Here is an 18,920-nt window from a genome sequence, read left to right as displayed (position 1 = left end):
GGTTCTTGAGGCACTGTGGTATCTCTGCTTGCTGAGCAAGGAGACCTGAGTTCAAGTCCCACCTGCTCCAGAGGCAGACCTGTACAGGTTGATATGGAAAATTTCTAAAATGCTGCAGTTAGCTGGTAGTTGCTTAGGACCTCTGGTGGTGCAGTGGTAGTGTTCTTACGCATCGCCTGGGAGGCCCAGGTTCAAGGTGTGCAATAACATCTCTGTACAGGTTGATTAGAAAAATAGATTAAATTAAAATAAACTAGAGATTCACCCATGTAAGGGATTACAGGCAATTTCACTCCCTGCTTTTCGTATCAGCTTTCTGCAGACATTGGTCAAGAGTAGGAAACTTGGCTGATATTGATTCCTGGAGGTTCAGACACCCCGCACTGAATTCAGCTAATGATGTACAGTGCTGAGACTGAGATATTTGGCAGGAATAATTTTAACTCATCAACTCTAAGAGGTAAAATCATATTAAAATTAACTCTTAAAACTCTTCAATTCCAGTTCATTTTTATTATTCTGTAGAAACTTAATATACCAAGCCAAATCTTTATTGAGGCTGCTCTATTTACAGTTTGCTTCTGTTTTGTCTTTAAACCATGAAAATGCACTCAGCACTGAGGAATCATAATGCATTAACAGGCATTTAGCTCATCTTTACAAAAACAGTCAGTCAATCAGTAAAACACTGTTACAAAAATATATATGAAATAGAAAAATACAAACTTAGACTATTTTCATCTTGCTCCAATACACTAATCATTCAGGGTGCATTCATTAAGAGATTGAAAGCAATCAAAATATTTCCCTGGTCTAGTTCCAAATTGATATCCACCTTGCAGAACCCAGAACAGAATTAAAAGGGATTTACAGAAATTTTCAAGTTTGGGGCCTGATGGAACTGGAAGCACATTAAGGAGTGCAATTGAAAGGAAGTAGAAACAGGAAATATGCTGCAGATTAAGCAGTATCTATGAGTAGAGAAACACAACTAACATTCCAGATTGATTGCCTTTAATGCTGCCTGGCTTGCTTAGTTCATCCAGCATTTTCTGTTTTTTTTTCCAGATTTCCTATCATTTGCAATATTTCACTTTCCTAATATTCGTAAGTCTTCATTGCCTTTTAAAGTATGTTATTGCACTTTCCAATATTCTTTATCATCTGGGTCAATGTAGATACGATGGACTGAATGGCTTCATTTGTTGTTTTCCTATGAAAATGCCCTTCTTTACAAACAGTGATCAAGAAACTTGGCAGATTGTAACTTCCTAGTCCAAGCGTAGCAGCTGTTATTGCATCAACTAATGTTGCTAACTCAGCTCACTCCAGGGATACAACCTGGAATCTCTGGTCTGAACATGCAATGCCCAGTTGGAATACTAACCCATTAGGCTACAGTGTAAACATTAAAGAAGATGCTGAAATACATATTCTCAGAAACAAATGGTAGTTACATTGCATCCTGGGATAAAATGGCTACAGATGGAAAAATTTGATGTTACAAGTGGAAACTCTCTGGCCACTGTTCCCTGATGGATAAAGATTTGTTTAACTCATGCAAAATACACAAAAGCATTGAAGAAGCATCATCATCATGCAGAATGCCACAGTTCAAGAAAAAAAACATCATTACCTCTTCAAGGCAACTGAGAACGGGTAATGAATGACAACATTGCTTTTTGTGCCCTTGCCTAAGCAAAATCACATCAAATTCAGATTTGAAATTATCATAGATCATAGATTCCCTACAGTGTGGAAACAGGCCCTTCAGTCCAACAAGTCCACAGCAACCTATGGGGCATCTCACCCGGATCCATTTCCCTATAACCCACCTAAGCTACACATCCCTCAAGAATACAGGCAATTTCCCATGGCTATTCCACCTAGCCTGCATATCTGTGGATTGTGGGAGGAAACCCATGCGGACACAGGGAGAATGTGCAAACTCCACACAGACAGTTGCCTGAGGGTGGAATCAAACCCAGGTCCTTGGCACTGTGAGGCAGCAGTGCTAACCACTGAGCCACCGTGCCAGTTAAAATCTACAATTCTTTTGAGAAACAGTATTCCACATTTCTAACTCTCTGTGTGTGAAGAAATGTTTCCCAATTTCCCTTCTGAATGGACTGGGTTAATTTTAGGTTGGATCCTCTTGCCCTGGAAACTTCTACAAATCTCTCTATTCATTAGTTCCTTTCCAAACCCTAAACTCCTCAATATTATCATCACTTAACCTTGAATGTTCCAAAAAAAAAATTCAAGACAGGATTATGTAATCATCCTCAACGTAACACTTGGGGCCTGAATAAAATTCTGGTAAACCAGCCTCTGACAGCAGCAAAACTGATTGATGCAGAGGGTTCACTGACTTTAGGAAAGCCCAATTACTCTGAAATGGGTGCAACACTTACTCCAATCTCAGTGACTTTATAGAATTGTCCAAAATGCAGACAAGAATAAGAGAGTTGACAAAAAGCAGGTACACACTGCCTGGACAATGTGTCAGTCTTTGCATGCAGCGCTGACTGTATTATCCACTGGTAATATTGTAGGTTTCGGAATATCAGAGACCACACTCCAGAGTTCCTTGTCAGCTGACACAGCAGTACTGTAGGACTGAAGGAATGCTGTACTGGCTATGTATTCCCAGGGTCCGTGGGCTTCAGTTCCACACTGGGCAGTGCTTTCAAGCTCCATGCATAGATCTCAATCCTTTCTTCATGTGGTATATACATGTACATAATACACACTAGGGACCAGGAACAGGAACAGGAACAATGGGCTACTCATCCCTCCCGGTCCTGAGGCATTAATGTGAGCCGTACTGCCTCATCCATTAAGGTGAGCAAACAGCACAGGATGACTTTTTCATGAACGTGAAACCAGCAGCAAGCAAACATTGTAATTGTCTGAAGGTAAGAATAATTGGCAAGTCAAAAATGGGAAGAAGCTTGCACTTTCAACCGGCATTTCGTTTGATAGAAATAAAATGAGAAAAGGGATAGATTCACATGTAAACTGGTTAGATTGTGGCAATCCCCACTACGTGAAGCAGGCTGCAGGGCTGATCTGTTTGTTACTGGCACTTCATTTGAGTATACAATCCTGGTGAGAGACAGAACAGAGTGATCATGGATAAAATTGCAATGCTCAAAAACATTTCAAATACTACATTCTTTTGCACTGGTCAGAAAGGGTGTTAAGCATAAAACATGAGGGAATTGTTGAGAGATAGTAGGAACTGCAGATGCTGGAGAATCTGGGATAACAAGGTGTCGAGCAGGCCAAGCAGCGTCAGAGGAGCAAGAAGGCTGACGTTTTGGGCCTCGACCCTTCTTCAGAAATCATTTCTGAAGAGGAGTCTAGGCCTGAAACATCAGCCTTCCTGCTTCTCTGATGGAATTGTTGAGAGTCACATTTGATTTACATCTGATCAGCTGACTTATATTGTCACCACAATCTGCAGCATAGATTCTAGATTGAATTGAAATCTTGTGGAATGAACTGACCTTTCTCTGGGTCATCGGGCATATTATAGTATGTTCACATGATAAGGCACTGCATCAAAACACCAAATAATTTCATAGTCTGCCTACATCTGGTTGTCATAGTAGCACTTTTTTTAAAAAAAATTGTCCATGAATCCAAAATCTTTACCCATAAATTACAAAGACCCTGGGCTTCTCTTCAGTGAACACTGCATTGTCCGTGCTTTCTATAAGGAAGTGCTTGTCATCTAATTTGAGCATCGGAGTGACGCAAACTCCCTCTTGTGCCTTGAGTGTCTTTGGCAAGTTCTTCAGGCTGAAATTTAGGTCTTTAAAGACATGAAGCATGAATACTCCAAGGATGATGGTTCCGAAGCCAGTGACAGTACCCACAATGTCGATAGCAGACATGCTGTACCACTCTTTGAACAGGATGACTGACGTGGTGATAACTACTGTCGTGAAGAACACATAGTAAATGGGGTAGACCACTGAGGTGTTGAAAATGTCAAGGGATTTGTTCAAGTAGTTGACCTGGGTGATGATAGAGGCCAGCAGAGAGAAGATGAGGATCCAGGTTAACAGGTGTTTGTACACTGGGAGATTGGCGAAGTATCCTCGGATGGAAATGTCGATTCCTTTCACGGAGGAAACAGAGAAAGCCCCAATGAGGGAACAGATGCTAATGTAGACAAGGATGTTGGTGTGTCCATGTCTGGGGGCGGTGTAGAAGACAAGGAAGAGCACTGTGATCAGCAAGAGGCAAGCAAACACCAGGAACCCTGAAGAACAAAACATTCATTGAAATGGATTATTAATCTTGTCTACACTTTGAGAACACCCCACACTGTTTCCCGACCTCAATTCTCCCTCCTAACCCCATCTACTGACCGTTTGTAATACTTGGACTTTAAGAAACTAATAGGCCCTTGTTTTAATTTTGCATTCACTGATGGGACTCCTGGGGAATTGAACACCTTCATATCCAAGTGTGGGAGCAGCTGGTTAGAAGGTTAAGAGGCAAGTAAAAAGGTCTACTAGTGTAATGGCTACTTATTGATTTAATAACCCCAGGAAAGTTAGCTCAAAAACTACCATGGCAATTTATGAAGATTTATGCCAATTTTATTAAAAGATTCAGAAATTTAAAAGCAGGAATCAGTGAAAGTGACTGTGAAGTTGTTGGACTGTCGTAAAACCCCCTGGTTCCATAATGTCCTTTTGGGAAGGAATCCTGCATCTTTACTTGGTCTAGGCCGAAATGTGGCTGATTCTTAACTGCTCTTTGAAGTGGAGCAGCAAGCTCAATTTACATTGAAACCTGCTACTAATGTTTAAAGAGATGTCCCACCACCAGGGCTGAGCGATCAATGCCAGCCTTGCCAGCAACGCCCACAACTCTGCAGGAATTTTTAAGCAGATGAATTAAGCCCCAACTGTGCTCCCAAACTAACCTGGTTCTTTAAGCTTCAGCGCCATTTCTTCCAGTGTTTTCACCTCCTCCTCTTGAGGTGCATGTATCACCATGATGGTTGACCCTAGGATGCACAGAACACATCCCATCTTCCCCAATAGGTTCAGTCTCTCTTGCAGGAGGTAGGATGACAATACTGCACTGTTAATCAGAGTGGAAAAGGAGGGGGAAATAAGGAGAGAAATCAGCGATAGAAAAAGCATTCCAAACATTTTGCTGAATAAACAAATATCAATGAGTCCAGCTTCAGTGCGGCATGGAGATGAGAGAGGTGGGGTATTAACTGGTGGCATGTGGGAAAAAGAGATCAGGGGCAGAAAGGAAATTATTGATAAGGTTCCTCATCAACAGTTTGATCTCTCTGTTGCCACTCGTGTCTCTCAGACTAATCTGGGCCAGCACTGAAGGAGTGCCACATTACTGAAGGTGTTATGAAGAAGCCTGTTCGACCTGTTCTAGGGTGTAGAAAATAGAAAGATGATAGGATTAGTAACAGGATCTCCCCATTGAAATCAATCTCCATTTAATCTGACTCTCTGAGATGCGGCACAGTGGTCAGCGCCGCTGGCTCATAGCTCTAGGGACCCAGGTTCGACTCCACTCCTAGCTGACTGTCTGTATGGACTGTGCATGTTCTACCCGTGTCTGCATGGGTTTCAACCGTGTGCTCCAGTTTCCTCACACGTGCAGGCTAGGTGGATTAGCCATGGGTAATGTGGGGTTATGGAGATAGGGTGGGGGCTGGGCCTGGGTGGGATGCCCTTCAGAAGGTTGGTGCAGACTCAACGAGCCAAATGGCCTCTTTCTGCACTGTAGGGATTCTATGATTCTATGCACACTTCACCATTTACTGAGGATATTTACTTCAAAGAATGAGATAAAATTACTGGTAACATTACAACTTTGTATCATGTGGGTGGTCACTGGGAGGGGTTGTCATCTAGAACCTATTCTTCACCCATCTTTAGAAATTTATCTTGGCTGTGATGGGCTCCACAGTGGACCATCCTGCAACTTTCACAGTCAACTTGTAATGACAGATTTTAACAAAGTAAAATGTTCCAAGGACAATCGCAGAAGAGCAAGGAGACACAAATTGAGACTAGGCCACATAACAAGCTATTACTCAAGTTGAAAGATGGTGTAATGTAAATGAAAACTCTAAAAGGCCAGGATTGCATGGCACCTGTTGGCTTCATTGGGCATACCTAACCAGGACACTGAGTGCTCCGAGCGGAGTGACAACTGTTGCAGGAGCAAAAGCGTACGCAGCAAAGTTCATCGCTTCTCCAATACCCACTGGAAGAGACAGAAGACTCAAAATTAGTGTGCTGTCTGACATAAAATATTAATTTATGCAATGCCTTTGTTAAATTTTCTTGGAAAAATTGTTCTGAGGATGTGGAGACTCTGGAGTTTATTTCCCAGGTATACCTTGAGAAGGTAATGGTGCCGAATCTTCTTCTAGAGTCCACGTGGCATAAATGCTCCCGCATCACGTTAAAGATGGTGTTCCAGGATTTTGAACAGCACCAGTAAAGGAATAGCAATACATTTGCAGATTGGAGTAGTGTGCAAGATCTGGAGCCAAACTTCCTGATGGTAATGGTGGTGTTCCCATATGCTTCTACGTGATAATGATCTCAGGCTTTGAGAAGTGCCACCAAAGGAGCCATGGTAAATTGCTGCAATGCATCTTGTTAGATGGTATACACTGCTCTGCAACTGCATGGCAGTGGTGAACAGAAGGATATGTTGGATATCTCAAGCTTTTGGAGTGTTGTTGGACCCACACACATAGAGGAAAGTGAGATATATTACACTATACTATGAGTTTGTGATTTTTTTTTCCTTTGTTCATTCACAGGATGACGGTGTCACTGGCAGCATTTATTGCCCATCCCTAACTGGCCAGAGGGCAATCACATTGCTATGGGTCTGGAGTCACATGTAGGCCAGACCAGTTTCCTTCTCTAAAGGGCATTAGTGATCCAGATGGGATGTTCCAATAATCTGCAATGGATTCACAGCCATCATTAGACTCTTAATTCCAGATATTTATTGATCCAAATTCCACCATCTGCCTTGGCAGAATGCAAACCTGGCTCCCCAGAACATTATGTGGGTCTCTGGATTAACAGTCCAGCAATAATACCACGAGGTCAGTGCCTCCCTCCCACTACACAAGTAGAAAGCCTACCTGGAATCAGAAAGTGAGTTACCCGATATAGAATAACCATCCACTGACTTTGTCCAATTACACAGCATTTTTAAAGATGATTCGCCTCAAAATATAGGGAATTATCTGGTTCAGCATTACATGTGCTGGCTGATTATAGCAGAGGGTATCAGCAGTCAATGATTCCCTTTAGTTACATATCCCTGTAATAAAGGTATTTTAGGGTTTTACTTACTTTACAATCAACAACTTTTGAAATAATAACGCATTTTAAGGAGCCTCACAGCGCTGTTATCGAACAACGGTGAAGATAAAGTCACTGAAGGGGATGTTAGGATGGATGACCAAGGGCTGAGTCAAACAGCTACATTCTGAGGAGTATTCTAAACGAGATGAAGAGGCTTAGAGAAGCAATTCCAGAGTTTAGGACCAAGGTAACCGAAGTCATGACTACCAGTTAAATTAAAATCTCAGATATGCAAAATGCCAGTGCAGTACAAAGCTTTTGGAGATTTATGTGAGTTTAGGGGATTAGAGACAGCGAGAGATTGGAAATGAAGGATGAGAATTTTGAAACTAAAACACTGCCAGACCAGTAACCAATGGAGATTGCAGAAACCAGAGGACTTAGTAAGAATTAGGATTCAGGCAGTTCTAGATGGACATGTATTTTTATGTGGGATGGAAGCAGGGAAGCTAACCGGGACAACATTAGAATGAAGTGTAGAAAAAATAAATGCAACACCTTGACTGGATGACTATCAAACTCAGAGTTTCCTTTGCTATGGAGCTAGTTACTAATGCCAGACTAGGAAATAAATTATTAAAACTAGTCATTAGATTTGGGTTCCAACTGTCATGATCAAATTTGAAGAAATGAAGAGGCTTGGTTTGTTCATGCTCTCATTGCATTGCCTACAGACTCTGGCACCCATAAGCTCTGCTGTTGAACTGAAACTGACTTCTTTCAATTTGCTCCTGTTAGACTTGCTTTGGTTTTAATACTACTTGAGAATATTACTTTAAACAATTTAATTTTTTTTTCCAGCTACAAGAACTATGTCATGTTAAATGATGCAGAAACCAACAGCATAAGCACCACTATTTCAAATCATCTATCCAAACATTAAAAATGAAAACAGAAGGATTACAGTAGTCATTAAAAACCCAAATTATTCAATTCAGCTTGGAAATTAGAAAACACTTTACCACACAAAATTTGGAAGAATAGAAATCTCAACCACAAAGTTAGCAATAGATGATGTATTTAAATGCAAGACTGATAGATTTTTCCTAACCATATGTAGTAAGGGATATGAAGCCAATGTGGGTGAATGGAGTAAAGTCACAGGTCAGCCATGATCTCACCAAATGGCAGAGTGCGCTCCAGGGGCTGATTGGCCTCGTCTTGTTCCTATATAAACTTTATTTGAATCCTTTCATTCATGATATTCCTGGCCCTTCCCTGTTCTGCCTGCCAGTCAAAAAAGGTTTTGGGTTACACAAAGGACACATCATGATTCGTCTTCAGGGTCCCACCAGCATATAAAATAAGCCAAGGAGTGCAACAATAAGATCACCCATCACCACGGAAGTGAAACACGGTCATAGTGAATTTGTAGAGTTAATGGATGATGGCTTTATAACTTTCTAAAAGAGCCAACAGGAGTGATTACAAGCAATAAAGCCACAAATCACCAACTCCAAAGTGGGTGAAGCTTTCAGGCTTTGATCAGGAGGGCAATAGATTGAAAAAGTTGGCAAGGTTAGTAAAAACCCAAGCAATACTGCTAAATTTCTTTTTAAAAATCAGACCAACTCTATGCACTTGAGAAACTTTGTCAGAGTGACCTTGTCAGCTGTGAGTACAGCCAGGAGAGCTCAAGAGCTGTTCTGTTCCTTCGTGGAGGAGATTCCAATTGCAACAGGACAATGTGCACCCATACAAAGTTAAGGCAACCAGCTTCAGGACTGCTCCCTGGCACTGCAAAGCAACTCCAAAGAACAAAAATGGCTTTTCAGGAAATGATTCAGCGCAAGAAGGAGCCAGTCAGTCCATTTTGCCTTTGGTGGATTAAAACCATGAAGGAAAATGGCACAGAAATTACAGTAAAGCTGGGGGACGTGTCTGGAAAGAAAATTGTACAAAACAAGAGAAAATAAGTACAATAATTAAAAGACAGCCAAAAATGAAAGACGATATAAGGCCACTGAAAGTGTGATTCGAGTGAGGGTAGGCCACCTAATGCTATTCAGGTTGTGAAAGTGCAAATAAGTTCTTTTGCCTCAGTTTTCACTTTAGATGACACAGAAAATGCAATTGAAGTGGAAATGAAGTAACAGGGTCTTGTAGAGGTGAACTGCAGCAGGTTTCGCATTGTGACCCTAGTGTGATTGCTAAACAAATTGGGGTGAATAAATCACGTGTTGAACAGGATTCAATCAAAAATCTTTAAGAACTGTGTACAGTTCTGGTCACCACATTACCAAAAGGATGTGGATGCTTTGGAGAGGGTGCAGAGGAGGTTCACCAGGATGTTGCCTGGTATGGAGGGTGCTAGCTATGAAGAGAGGTTGAATAGATTAGGATTATTTTCATTAGAAAGACGGAGAATGAGAGGGGGCTTGATTGAAGTCTACAAAATCATGAGGGGTATAGGCAAGGTGGATCATAAGAAGCTTTTTCCCCCAGAGTGGGGTCTCAATTACTCGGGGTCATGAGTTCAAAGTGAGAGGAGGAAAGTTTATGGGAGATATGCGTGGAAAGTTCTTTACACAGAGGGTGGTGGGTGCCTGGAACGCGTTGCCAGCGGAGGTGGTAGACGCAGACATGTTAGTGTCTTTTAAGATGTATCTGGACTGGTACATGGAGGGGCAGGGAGCAAATGGACACAGACCGTTAGAAAATAGATGACAGGTTAGACAGAGGATCTGGACCTGTGCAGGCTTGGAGGGCCGAAGGGCCTGTTCCTGTGCTGTAATTTTCTCTGTTTTTTGTTCTTCTTGAAATCATCATAGAATCTTATAGCATAGGATGAGACTATTTGAACCATTCACCTGTACTGAATCTTTGTAAGACCTCTGCAATTACACCCTTTATCCTGCCATTTCTTCTTTGAAAATGACTATTATCTGCTTCCACTAGTCAAAGGCAGTTCCATGTATTTAATAAACACTTGCTACATAATTTATTTTTCACACATGTTGCTTCTGGCATTTTGGTTTAATTCCTGCATCTTAAACAGCCTAACTTTAATTTTAAGATGAAGCTCCTTTACTTATCTTGATAATCTTTCTGTACACAGCCCCTCCTCCTCCCTCCCCCCACCACCCCTGCACCCCCCTGTACCTTGTTGTCTGCAGGTTATGAGGGTTGCTGGCCATAATTATGGGGTAAGGTGCGGCAGGACACAGCTCAGTCGGTACAGTTTTTGACCCCACATTGTTGGCATTATTCTGCACTGCACTCCAGCTATCCATCTAAGCCAAACTGCCCTTTCCTCTCTATCTAGCATTTAAGTCCTCAGCATGATTTTTTTTCTTAAAATTGGTGGATCATCTTCAATCTGCTAAAAATCGATGGAATACAAACCAAGAAACAGGCTAGAGAGCCCAAATAGTGAATATGCTTTCCATGAGCCTCCAAATACTCTTTCCATCCTCTCTCAAATGTAAACAAATTCTTCCTAATGTTTCATTTAATCTGTTAACGACCTTCGTTTCTGGACTTAGTGGGAACAGTTACTTGCACATCCGTCTTATTGTTTCCCTTCAGAGTTTTAAATTTATTGTATCCCATCTCCTTTCAACTCAAATTAAACCATGAAAGTATTTTTTAAAATATATATTTTATGTATGTTTGCATTCGAACAAAAGTACCTAAGAATCAGTGGAATAATAAATCAACCAGTTCTCTAAGCTTCCTAATTATGTACTGGACACATTGTTCACCAACAGAGAATGCCTTCTCTTATTTCAGCAAACACCGACAGCAGCATTAAACTGTTCTCCAGATCTGTTACTTACTTGTTAGAAGGCCAGCCCACCACATCCAATCCTTCAGGTAACCGTGGCCACCATCTCCTGGAAAAGACAACAAGAAGTTTACATAACTCCAGATCATGCAGATCACAAAAATATAATCTAGTGCGAGCCTCATTTTGATCAAGGGATGTTTGAGATTCTGCCAGTATTTATCCCGAAATTAACATCACATAAATAACTGCTCTGGTCATATTGCTGTTTGTGGGAAATTATGTTCCACAACGTGGATCCAGCAATCCCCAATATTACAGTAGTGCCTACTCTTCGTTGGATGTAAAGCACTTTGGATTGGTCTGAGGCAGTGGAAAATTTTACATGACTGCTAGTTCATCCTTTGTTCGGTGAAAAAAAATAGAACTGCCAAGGGCTTGCCAAAATAAGCCAATTCTATGCTGAATCTTCCATGCACTCACTAGATTCTGGAATTTCCAGCAATTACAAAATATCTCCAGGGATTGTCCCCACAATGCACCACACTGACTGAAGGGGCCCCTTTGCCATGGAGGGCTGCACTGACTGAAGGGGCTCATCGAAAGGCAGCATCACACTGACCAAAGGGTAAGACTTTAGAGCATACACTGGCACAGTTTATCAAGTGCTGTATTATAGAAGAGCAGTGGAGCTCTCCCTGGTGCTCAGGGCTAATAAGGATCCCTCAATTAAAATTATTTGCAAATGATCTGGTCATTATTTAATTGGCTGTAACATTTTCTGTATTACCACAGTAACTACGCTTCAAAAATACAAACTTTATTTGGCACAAAACGCTTTGGAACATCCTGACAGATTGGTGACCAGTTCTGTATGAGTCTATGGTCTCGCTTTTCTGATTTCAACAAGGGAAACCAGTTTAACTGCTGTCTCACAGCACCAGGGACCTGGGTTCGATTCCACACTCGGGCATCTGTCTGTGTAGAGTTTGCACATTTTCCAGTCAGCGTCTGCGTGGGTTTCCTCCGGGTGCTCCGGTTTCTCCTACAGTCCAAAGGTGTGCAGGTTAGGTGGTATGGCAGTGCTAAATTGCCCATAGTGTTCAGGGATGAGTAGATTAGGTGGGTTATAGTAGAGGTTTGGTTCTGGGTGGGATACTATGATAATCGGTGTGGACTTTTTGGGACAAAGGGCCTGTTTCCACGCTGTAGGGATTCTATGATGACGTCCTATGTGGATCTTTCAATGGTCAATTGAAGGAGCAATCATCCCATGAACCAAAATAATAGGAGTTTCTTCCAGGTTGTCCGGAATGGAGGGGAGATACAGGTGGGAACAGCAACAAACCCCTTACCTGCTCTGGTACCACCTACTTCAGCCAATCGCAGCAGCCCTTTCTTCTTTAGAATGACACTGTTGCCAATGAGGCAGCTGGAGAAAATGGCCAAGACCAGGCCAATGTAAAAATCAAGTGAGGTCCCTTCTGGATCCAGTGCCAGGGATGCATTCAGGGAAGGGCTTGTTAGATCCTTTACATGGACAATCTGACACAAGGCCTCACAGGAAGTTGAAGGGCACAATAACGTCACGTACGATCCTGCAGAGAGAACAGAAGGTGGTTGAGAAAGTACAAATCTTACCTCAGCTCTTATGGGTTTTGCTGACACTGTCTGGGGCACCTTTTAATTCTATGGCTTCCATTCCTTTGTGTTCCACTCCCCCAGGCATAAAGGACAGCATTTGATGGGGCGTTTTGATCATTATCTCATGTCCTTTTAATAAGCTGTTGCTAAGACCACCCAAACCCCACTTTAAGGCTTTTTGAATGATCACTCCTTATTTCTAGTTGTTTTTTCCCCCACTTACCACAATGCCGTGTGTAAGTTAGATGCCTCATTTCATGCAACTGGGGCCAATCTTCAAAAATTGGCTTCATTGGACGTAAAGCCCCTTCGGATGTCACAGTGACAAGAATCATAGAATCATTCAGTACAGGCCCACCAAAACAACGCCAAATCTACTCTAGTCCCATTATCCAGCACTATGCCCATGGTCTTGAATGTTAAGACATCTCAAATACTCATCCAAGTACTTTTTAAAGGTTCTCAACTACTCTCCTAGGCAGTGCATTCCAGACCCCTACCACGCTCTGTGTCTTTCCTCAACTCCCTCCTAAACCTCCTGCCTTTCACTTTAAAATATATCCCCCTGTTACTGACCCTTCAACTTCGGAGAACAGTTGGTTTCTAACCACCTTATCCATGCCCCTAATAATCTTATACACCTTTACCAAGTCTCTGCTCTAATGAAGACAACCTGAGCTTATCCTGCCTCTCTTCAAAGCTAAGGTGTTCCATTCCAGATAACACTCTAGTGAATCTCCTCTGCACCTGCTCCCATGCAACCACATCCTACCTATCATTTGGTGACCAGAACTGCAGAGTACTCCCAACAACAGGGAGGCAATGGCCTTAGTGGTATTAATAGACTATTAATCTAGAGACCCGGTAATGTTCTGCAATCCAGGTACAAATCCCACAATGGCAGATGGTGGAAGCTGGATTCAACAAAGAAATCTGAAATTAAGAGCCCAATGATAATCCATGAAAAATTGTTGCTGACTGTTGAGAAATAAATAACATCTGGCTCACTAATATCCTTCAGAGAAGGAAATTTGGTCTCACTCCATGTGACTCCTGACCACACTGCAATGTGGTTGACTCTTCACTGCCCTCTGGGCAATTAGGGATGGGTCATAAATTCTGGCCTGGCCAGTGATAGTCACATCTCATAAATGAATTTTTTAAAAAGCTGTGGCCTAACCAAAGTTTTGGACAGATTCAACATTACCTCCCTTATAATTAATAATGAAAAGCATTTAATGAATATAAGGTTTTATTTTCCATGATTCATTATTCAGACCCATTAATCCTGGAACAAACCAAGGAGAAATAGGCTGCCAAAGTCATAGCAAAGGACAACATAATTGAGACAACGAATGGGCTAGAATGCAATAGAGTGTAGCCACCAGAGGCTGGCTGTGTCTGAAGTGGATAAGGTACCATGAGGTGATGGGGTACATCTGAGTATGATGAGGGAAGCCAGACTGGAAATTGTGGAGGTGCCCAGCTTATATTTGGGGAGGGTTGGAAAGTTAAGTGTAGGTTTGGATCCCTGATGTGGAGGTGCTGGTCTTGGACTGGGGTGGGCAAAGCCAGAAATCACACGACACCCAATTATAGTCCAACAGGTTTATTTGTAAACACATGCTTTCGGAGCCTCACTCCTTCTTCGTGAGACGTGACATTTTAGGTCAGACAATACATGTTAGGTGTGAGATACTATTTAGAATCTGTTTGTATTTTGGTTTGGAGGAATGCCACATTAACTGACTGTGTATAAATGGCGTACTTTTTGAGCAAAAGAGAATGTATCTGCAAATATTAATTCACCCCATAGATTTGCGTGTGTGCGCGCTGGGGTGGGGGGGGGGGGGGGGGGGGGTGGAGAAACAGACAGTGCATGTGTGAGGAAGACTGACCTAAAATGTCGCGTCTTCTTTACATTGATAAAACCTTTAGTTCTCTCAGGGCAGTGACTTGAAAGGAATTTGGGGATTCAAATATACATATTAATGAATTAAAACCTTCTAACTGATTCAAGGTTTAACAGCATTTTAGGTTTGTTTAATGCATTCTCATCAGTGGTGTGACCCTTTGATGTTTTACTCATACATTCAATGTCTGATACCACCTCACTAACACCTGAATGAGGAGCAAGGCTCTGAAAGCTTGTGTCTGAAAATAAACTTGTTGGACTATAACCTAGTATTATGTGATTTCTGAGGTTTGGTGAACCGAAAACATTATGGCCTTGTTAAAAAAAATACACCCAGCAACTATAGCATGGTTGATATGACCACTACTTTTAGAAATGGTGAGAAATTAATAATAAGGACGTGGATGCATTAATTAAAGAAAGCCAGAGATATGTGCGAAGAACCTCATTATTATAATAGCTAACATCCACAGTCTTAATGATTTATTATTGAACCAAACCACTGCACCCAACCTATCAATGTCTCTTTTAATGTTCTGCTTCCGTGTCTAAATACTACTTACATTAAACCAGGAACAGTTCATTTTAAAGTGTGAGCTGTTTGCACTAAACCAGCAGTTCACTTTAAACAAACAGCAGTATTGGTTTACTAAATGAAGATAATTGAACAAGAACAACACAACACTTAAACGAGGCAATTCCATTCATCATACCTCCTGATCTCAAACATTACTCTGATCATATATCTGCTGACTAACAGCAACCTATGAACAGGCTGAAACTATCCATGCTACACCTCACTTACTCACTGCATGATGATCCATTCGACATACCGACTTGGATTCTCCAGCATCTGCAGTTCCCACTATCACCAACATACCGACTGACTCACTTTCAACATCTAAAGTGCTAGGCTCAAAATAGACATCTCCAAACCAGATCACTGAGGGTTAACAAGGTGTGGAGCTGGATGAATACAGCAGGCCAAGCAGCATCTTAGGAGCAGGAGAGCTCACTTTTCAGGCCTAGACCCTTCTTCAGATGCTGCTTGGTCTGCTGTGTTCATCCAGCTCTACACCTTGTTATCTCGGATTCTCCAGCATCTGCAGTTTCTATTATCACTGAGAGTTAATTGACCAATGAGCAACTGAATTGTAAAAGTACATGAGAAACAGCCGTAATGCAAAAACAGCAGTTAGAGACCTTGAGGGTTGGCAGGAGCCATTGACTTGTGCAGTCTACATGGGCCCATGTATTTTCGTGGTCTGTAAAAGTACTGAAAGTACTATGAAATGGTGACACAGTGCACAACCAGATTACCAATAATATCTGGAACTCTGTCCCACTCGTTGGACTTTCCCCATTGGCTCATGTTTGAGAGTCCAGGGTGTGAACTTTCACCATCAGGCTGGGTCCAAGACGCAGTGCCATGGAAACTGAGATAGAGCTCCAAGTGTCAGCTGTCGCCCAGAACTCACCAACGGGCAGAGGAGAGTGAGTCTCACTTGTTGAATATGTCTCAATAAGTTCAAGCTAAGACAGTGTCTCATTAGTTGGCATATATCTATAGCAGATTAAGCTAATAAATTTGCTTTTTCTCAAACACATGTGTATTTTTGTTTTCTTCTTGATGAGAATCTATTTAGGCACATTCAGCCTGACAATACAGCACTGTTAATGGAACAACATTCGTGAGCAAGATCCACCAGGAGACATCCTTTTGATCAGGGTGGGAAACACAGGAAATCGCTAACAAATTCCAACTGCCGAATAGTAGGCTTTGAATGGCCACAGCAAGACTGGTCCTTGAAATAGGTTCAGGAGAGTCAGGGCCCCTGCACAGTTGGATGGACCCCAGCTCCACTGCTGGGCTCTGAGTTCAAATCTCTTATGCACTTGTGGAGAGATAAAAATGATGCTGCACATCATAAAGGACTGTATCATCCACAGACAAAGTGGCAGATTATTCACCTTAAACTCAGCAAATGATCAGGCTATTGCTTGGCTTTGTGGAGTTGCATTTGCTAAACTATAATTTTGCATTTGGCCAAAAATTACCATTTTGCTTTTTTGTCCTCGAAGGTTTATGTTTCAAATATTTATATAATACCACTTTGAAACTGATTATTGTATCATTCCCCTCCTTCAGGTCACACAATCCACACTAACTCTCAATAATTTATTCTCCTCCCATACCCCAGGGTAGTTTTGACACTCATCTGAAATTGGTCTCTCCTGGTTACTGGCCCTGGTGCCAATGGGGCGGTTTCTCTTCATTTACTGTGAAACCCTCTGAGCTTTTGAATACCTTCAATCAAATAAAATAATCAACTTGAGATAACCAGGTGTAGAGCTGGATGAGCAGAGCAGGCCAAGCAGCAGAGGAGCAACTCCTCTGACCGCGCTTGGCCTGCTGTGTTCATCCAGGTCCACACCTGGTTATCTCAGATTCTCCAGCGTCTGCAGTTCCTACTATCCCTGAAATAATCAACTTGACTCTGTTTTGAGGAGGTTAATCCCAGCATCTCTAGGAAAGGGCCTAGGCCCGAAACGTCAGCTTTTTTGCTCCTAACAGGCTGCTTGGCCTGCTGTGTTCATCCAGCTTCACACTTTGTTATCTCTACGAAAGGGTCATCTTCTACTGAAACGCTTCTGTAGCTTCTAAAATCTTGACAACTTCCCTAAAAAGTGTGGTGTCCAGAACTGATCTCAACAGTGCTCCCACCTTACTGCTTCCTGGTGGAAACTCTCCCTGGTCTCAGGAATGAAAAGTTTCTCCTGATCAGGAGAGTTCGATCCAACCAGTTAGCGAATTCTAAGCTCTCTTGATATGATACCGCGGTTGGAATGCGGTTTTCAAATATGTACCTTGTATCCTCACCGTACAACTCCCCGACCCGCGACTGAATCCTTCCCCAGCTTTGCCCTTCACCCTCTTCCCCACCCAACCAATCCTCTACCCTAGCTCCCGTTAAAGCAGTTAGTTCCTAAGTTGTGATAAGATTGTTCGAGACCCCTGAGCGATCGTCTCACACAGCTTAATAATGTGTTGGTCAAAGGCAGGTCCCAGTGCATTTCGATGTTACGAAATATGCAGTGAACTGGAGTCTGGGAGAACCAACAAGAACCATTAGGACGAGAGTAGACTGTGATAGCTTCACCCGACAACTTGATCTGCCCAGATTCGGAATTGATTTATTATTGTCACATGTACGTTTTTTTTTCAAAAACCTACTTTATTCATTAAAACAAAATCTGTGCGTATACATTGCCACAAATGCAGCTCGGTTCCGTACAGTAGCGTTCCAAGTAAACAAGCATTTGGGCTTGACAAACCAAAGAGGTCTCTTACACATACAAAACTATTCACAGTCTGAGGAAGGGTCACCGGACCCGAAACGTTAGCTCTGTTTTCTCCTCCACAGATGCTGCCAGACCTGCTGAGCTTTTCCAGCAACTTTGTTTTTGTTCCTGATTTACAGTATCCGGTTTTTATTTAGTACATTTACATGTTTTGGGGTACTAAGAGGGTGCGATAACTGAACGGACCCCCATTTACAGATACACAGTGGAATCGGGTCCCGCTCTAGCACTCAGTCAGCTCGCTCTAACCCTGGCCTATACGGTAAACTTTACAGAGAAAGCTGCATGCTGTACTCACCCTTGGAACAGTTGTGTTCTGCCATCACAGTAGCTTCTTGCATCGTCTAAAACCTTCGTGCAGCTTCTCATTAGAACAGGAGCACAGCAGCTATCTCCTCGGTGTATGTGTCTCTCTCTGAACGCTGCAATGTGAACTGAGTCTCGCCCCAGCACCTGCCTAAAGCACCTCCCCTCTGCTGATGCTCCACCAGTTACCAGACTCCTTCCAGCTCTACCTGACTCAAGGCGCAGCGTCAAATTTCTTTAAACTCGTTCTGCAACTAGCTGCTTCGGCGTTTTTTGTTTGGGTGGGGGGAGGGGGGCAGATAAGAATGAGACACGACAAGGGAGAAAACAAACTGGAGGTTTTGTTCTGAGCTTGGCATTTCTACCCCAACCTGATGAAATTTGGAAAAAAAACCCATTAAGACTGATTCTAAAAGCATGGGCTACGTTTCCAGTAGGTGAAGGGGCCGGCATGGGTGGGAGATTAAGCGTAAAATTGCAGGTGTCAAAGGAACATGGGTGCTGGCCAGTTTATTTGTTTTTGTTCACTGAGCGAATACACTGCCTGAAAGGGCGGTGCGAGCAACAGGCATCG

The 18,920-nt window shown here is 42.4% G+C and overlaps 1 protein-coding gene across 1 annotated transcript; it reads right to left on the bottom strand.

Moving 5' to 3' along the window:
- Positions 1-493: 493 nt before the first annotated feature.
- On the bottom strand, positions 494-18,609 carry LOC125458376 (magnesium transporter NIPA2-like). Its single transcript, XM_048543617.2, has 6 exons — positions 18,339-18,609; positions 12,474-12,716; positions 11,171-11,227; positions 6,174-6,264; positions 4,946-5,106; positions 494-4,273 (listed from the first exon to the last, which is right to left on the bottom strand). Exons 1-6 carry the CDS (start codon positions 18,379-18,381, stop codon positions 3,657-3,659), a joined length of 1,212 nt encoding a protein of 403 aa, XP_048399574.1. The 5' UTR covers positions 18,382-18,609; the 3' UTR covers positions 494-3,656.
- Between the last annotated feature and the right edge of the window lie 311 nt (positions 18,610-18,920).

Source organism: Stegostoma tigrinum, chromosome 13 (assembly GCF_030684315.1).
Source record: "Stegostoma tigrinum isolate sSteTig4 chromosome 13, sSteTig4.hap1, whole genome shotgun sequence".
Taxonomy (NCBI): domain Eukaryota; kingdom Metazoa; phylum Chordata; class Chondrichthyes; order Orectolobiformes; family Stegostomatidae; genus Stegostoma; species Stegostoma tigrinum.
This window is presented reverse-complemented; position numbering and strand designations above follow the sequence as displayed.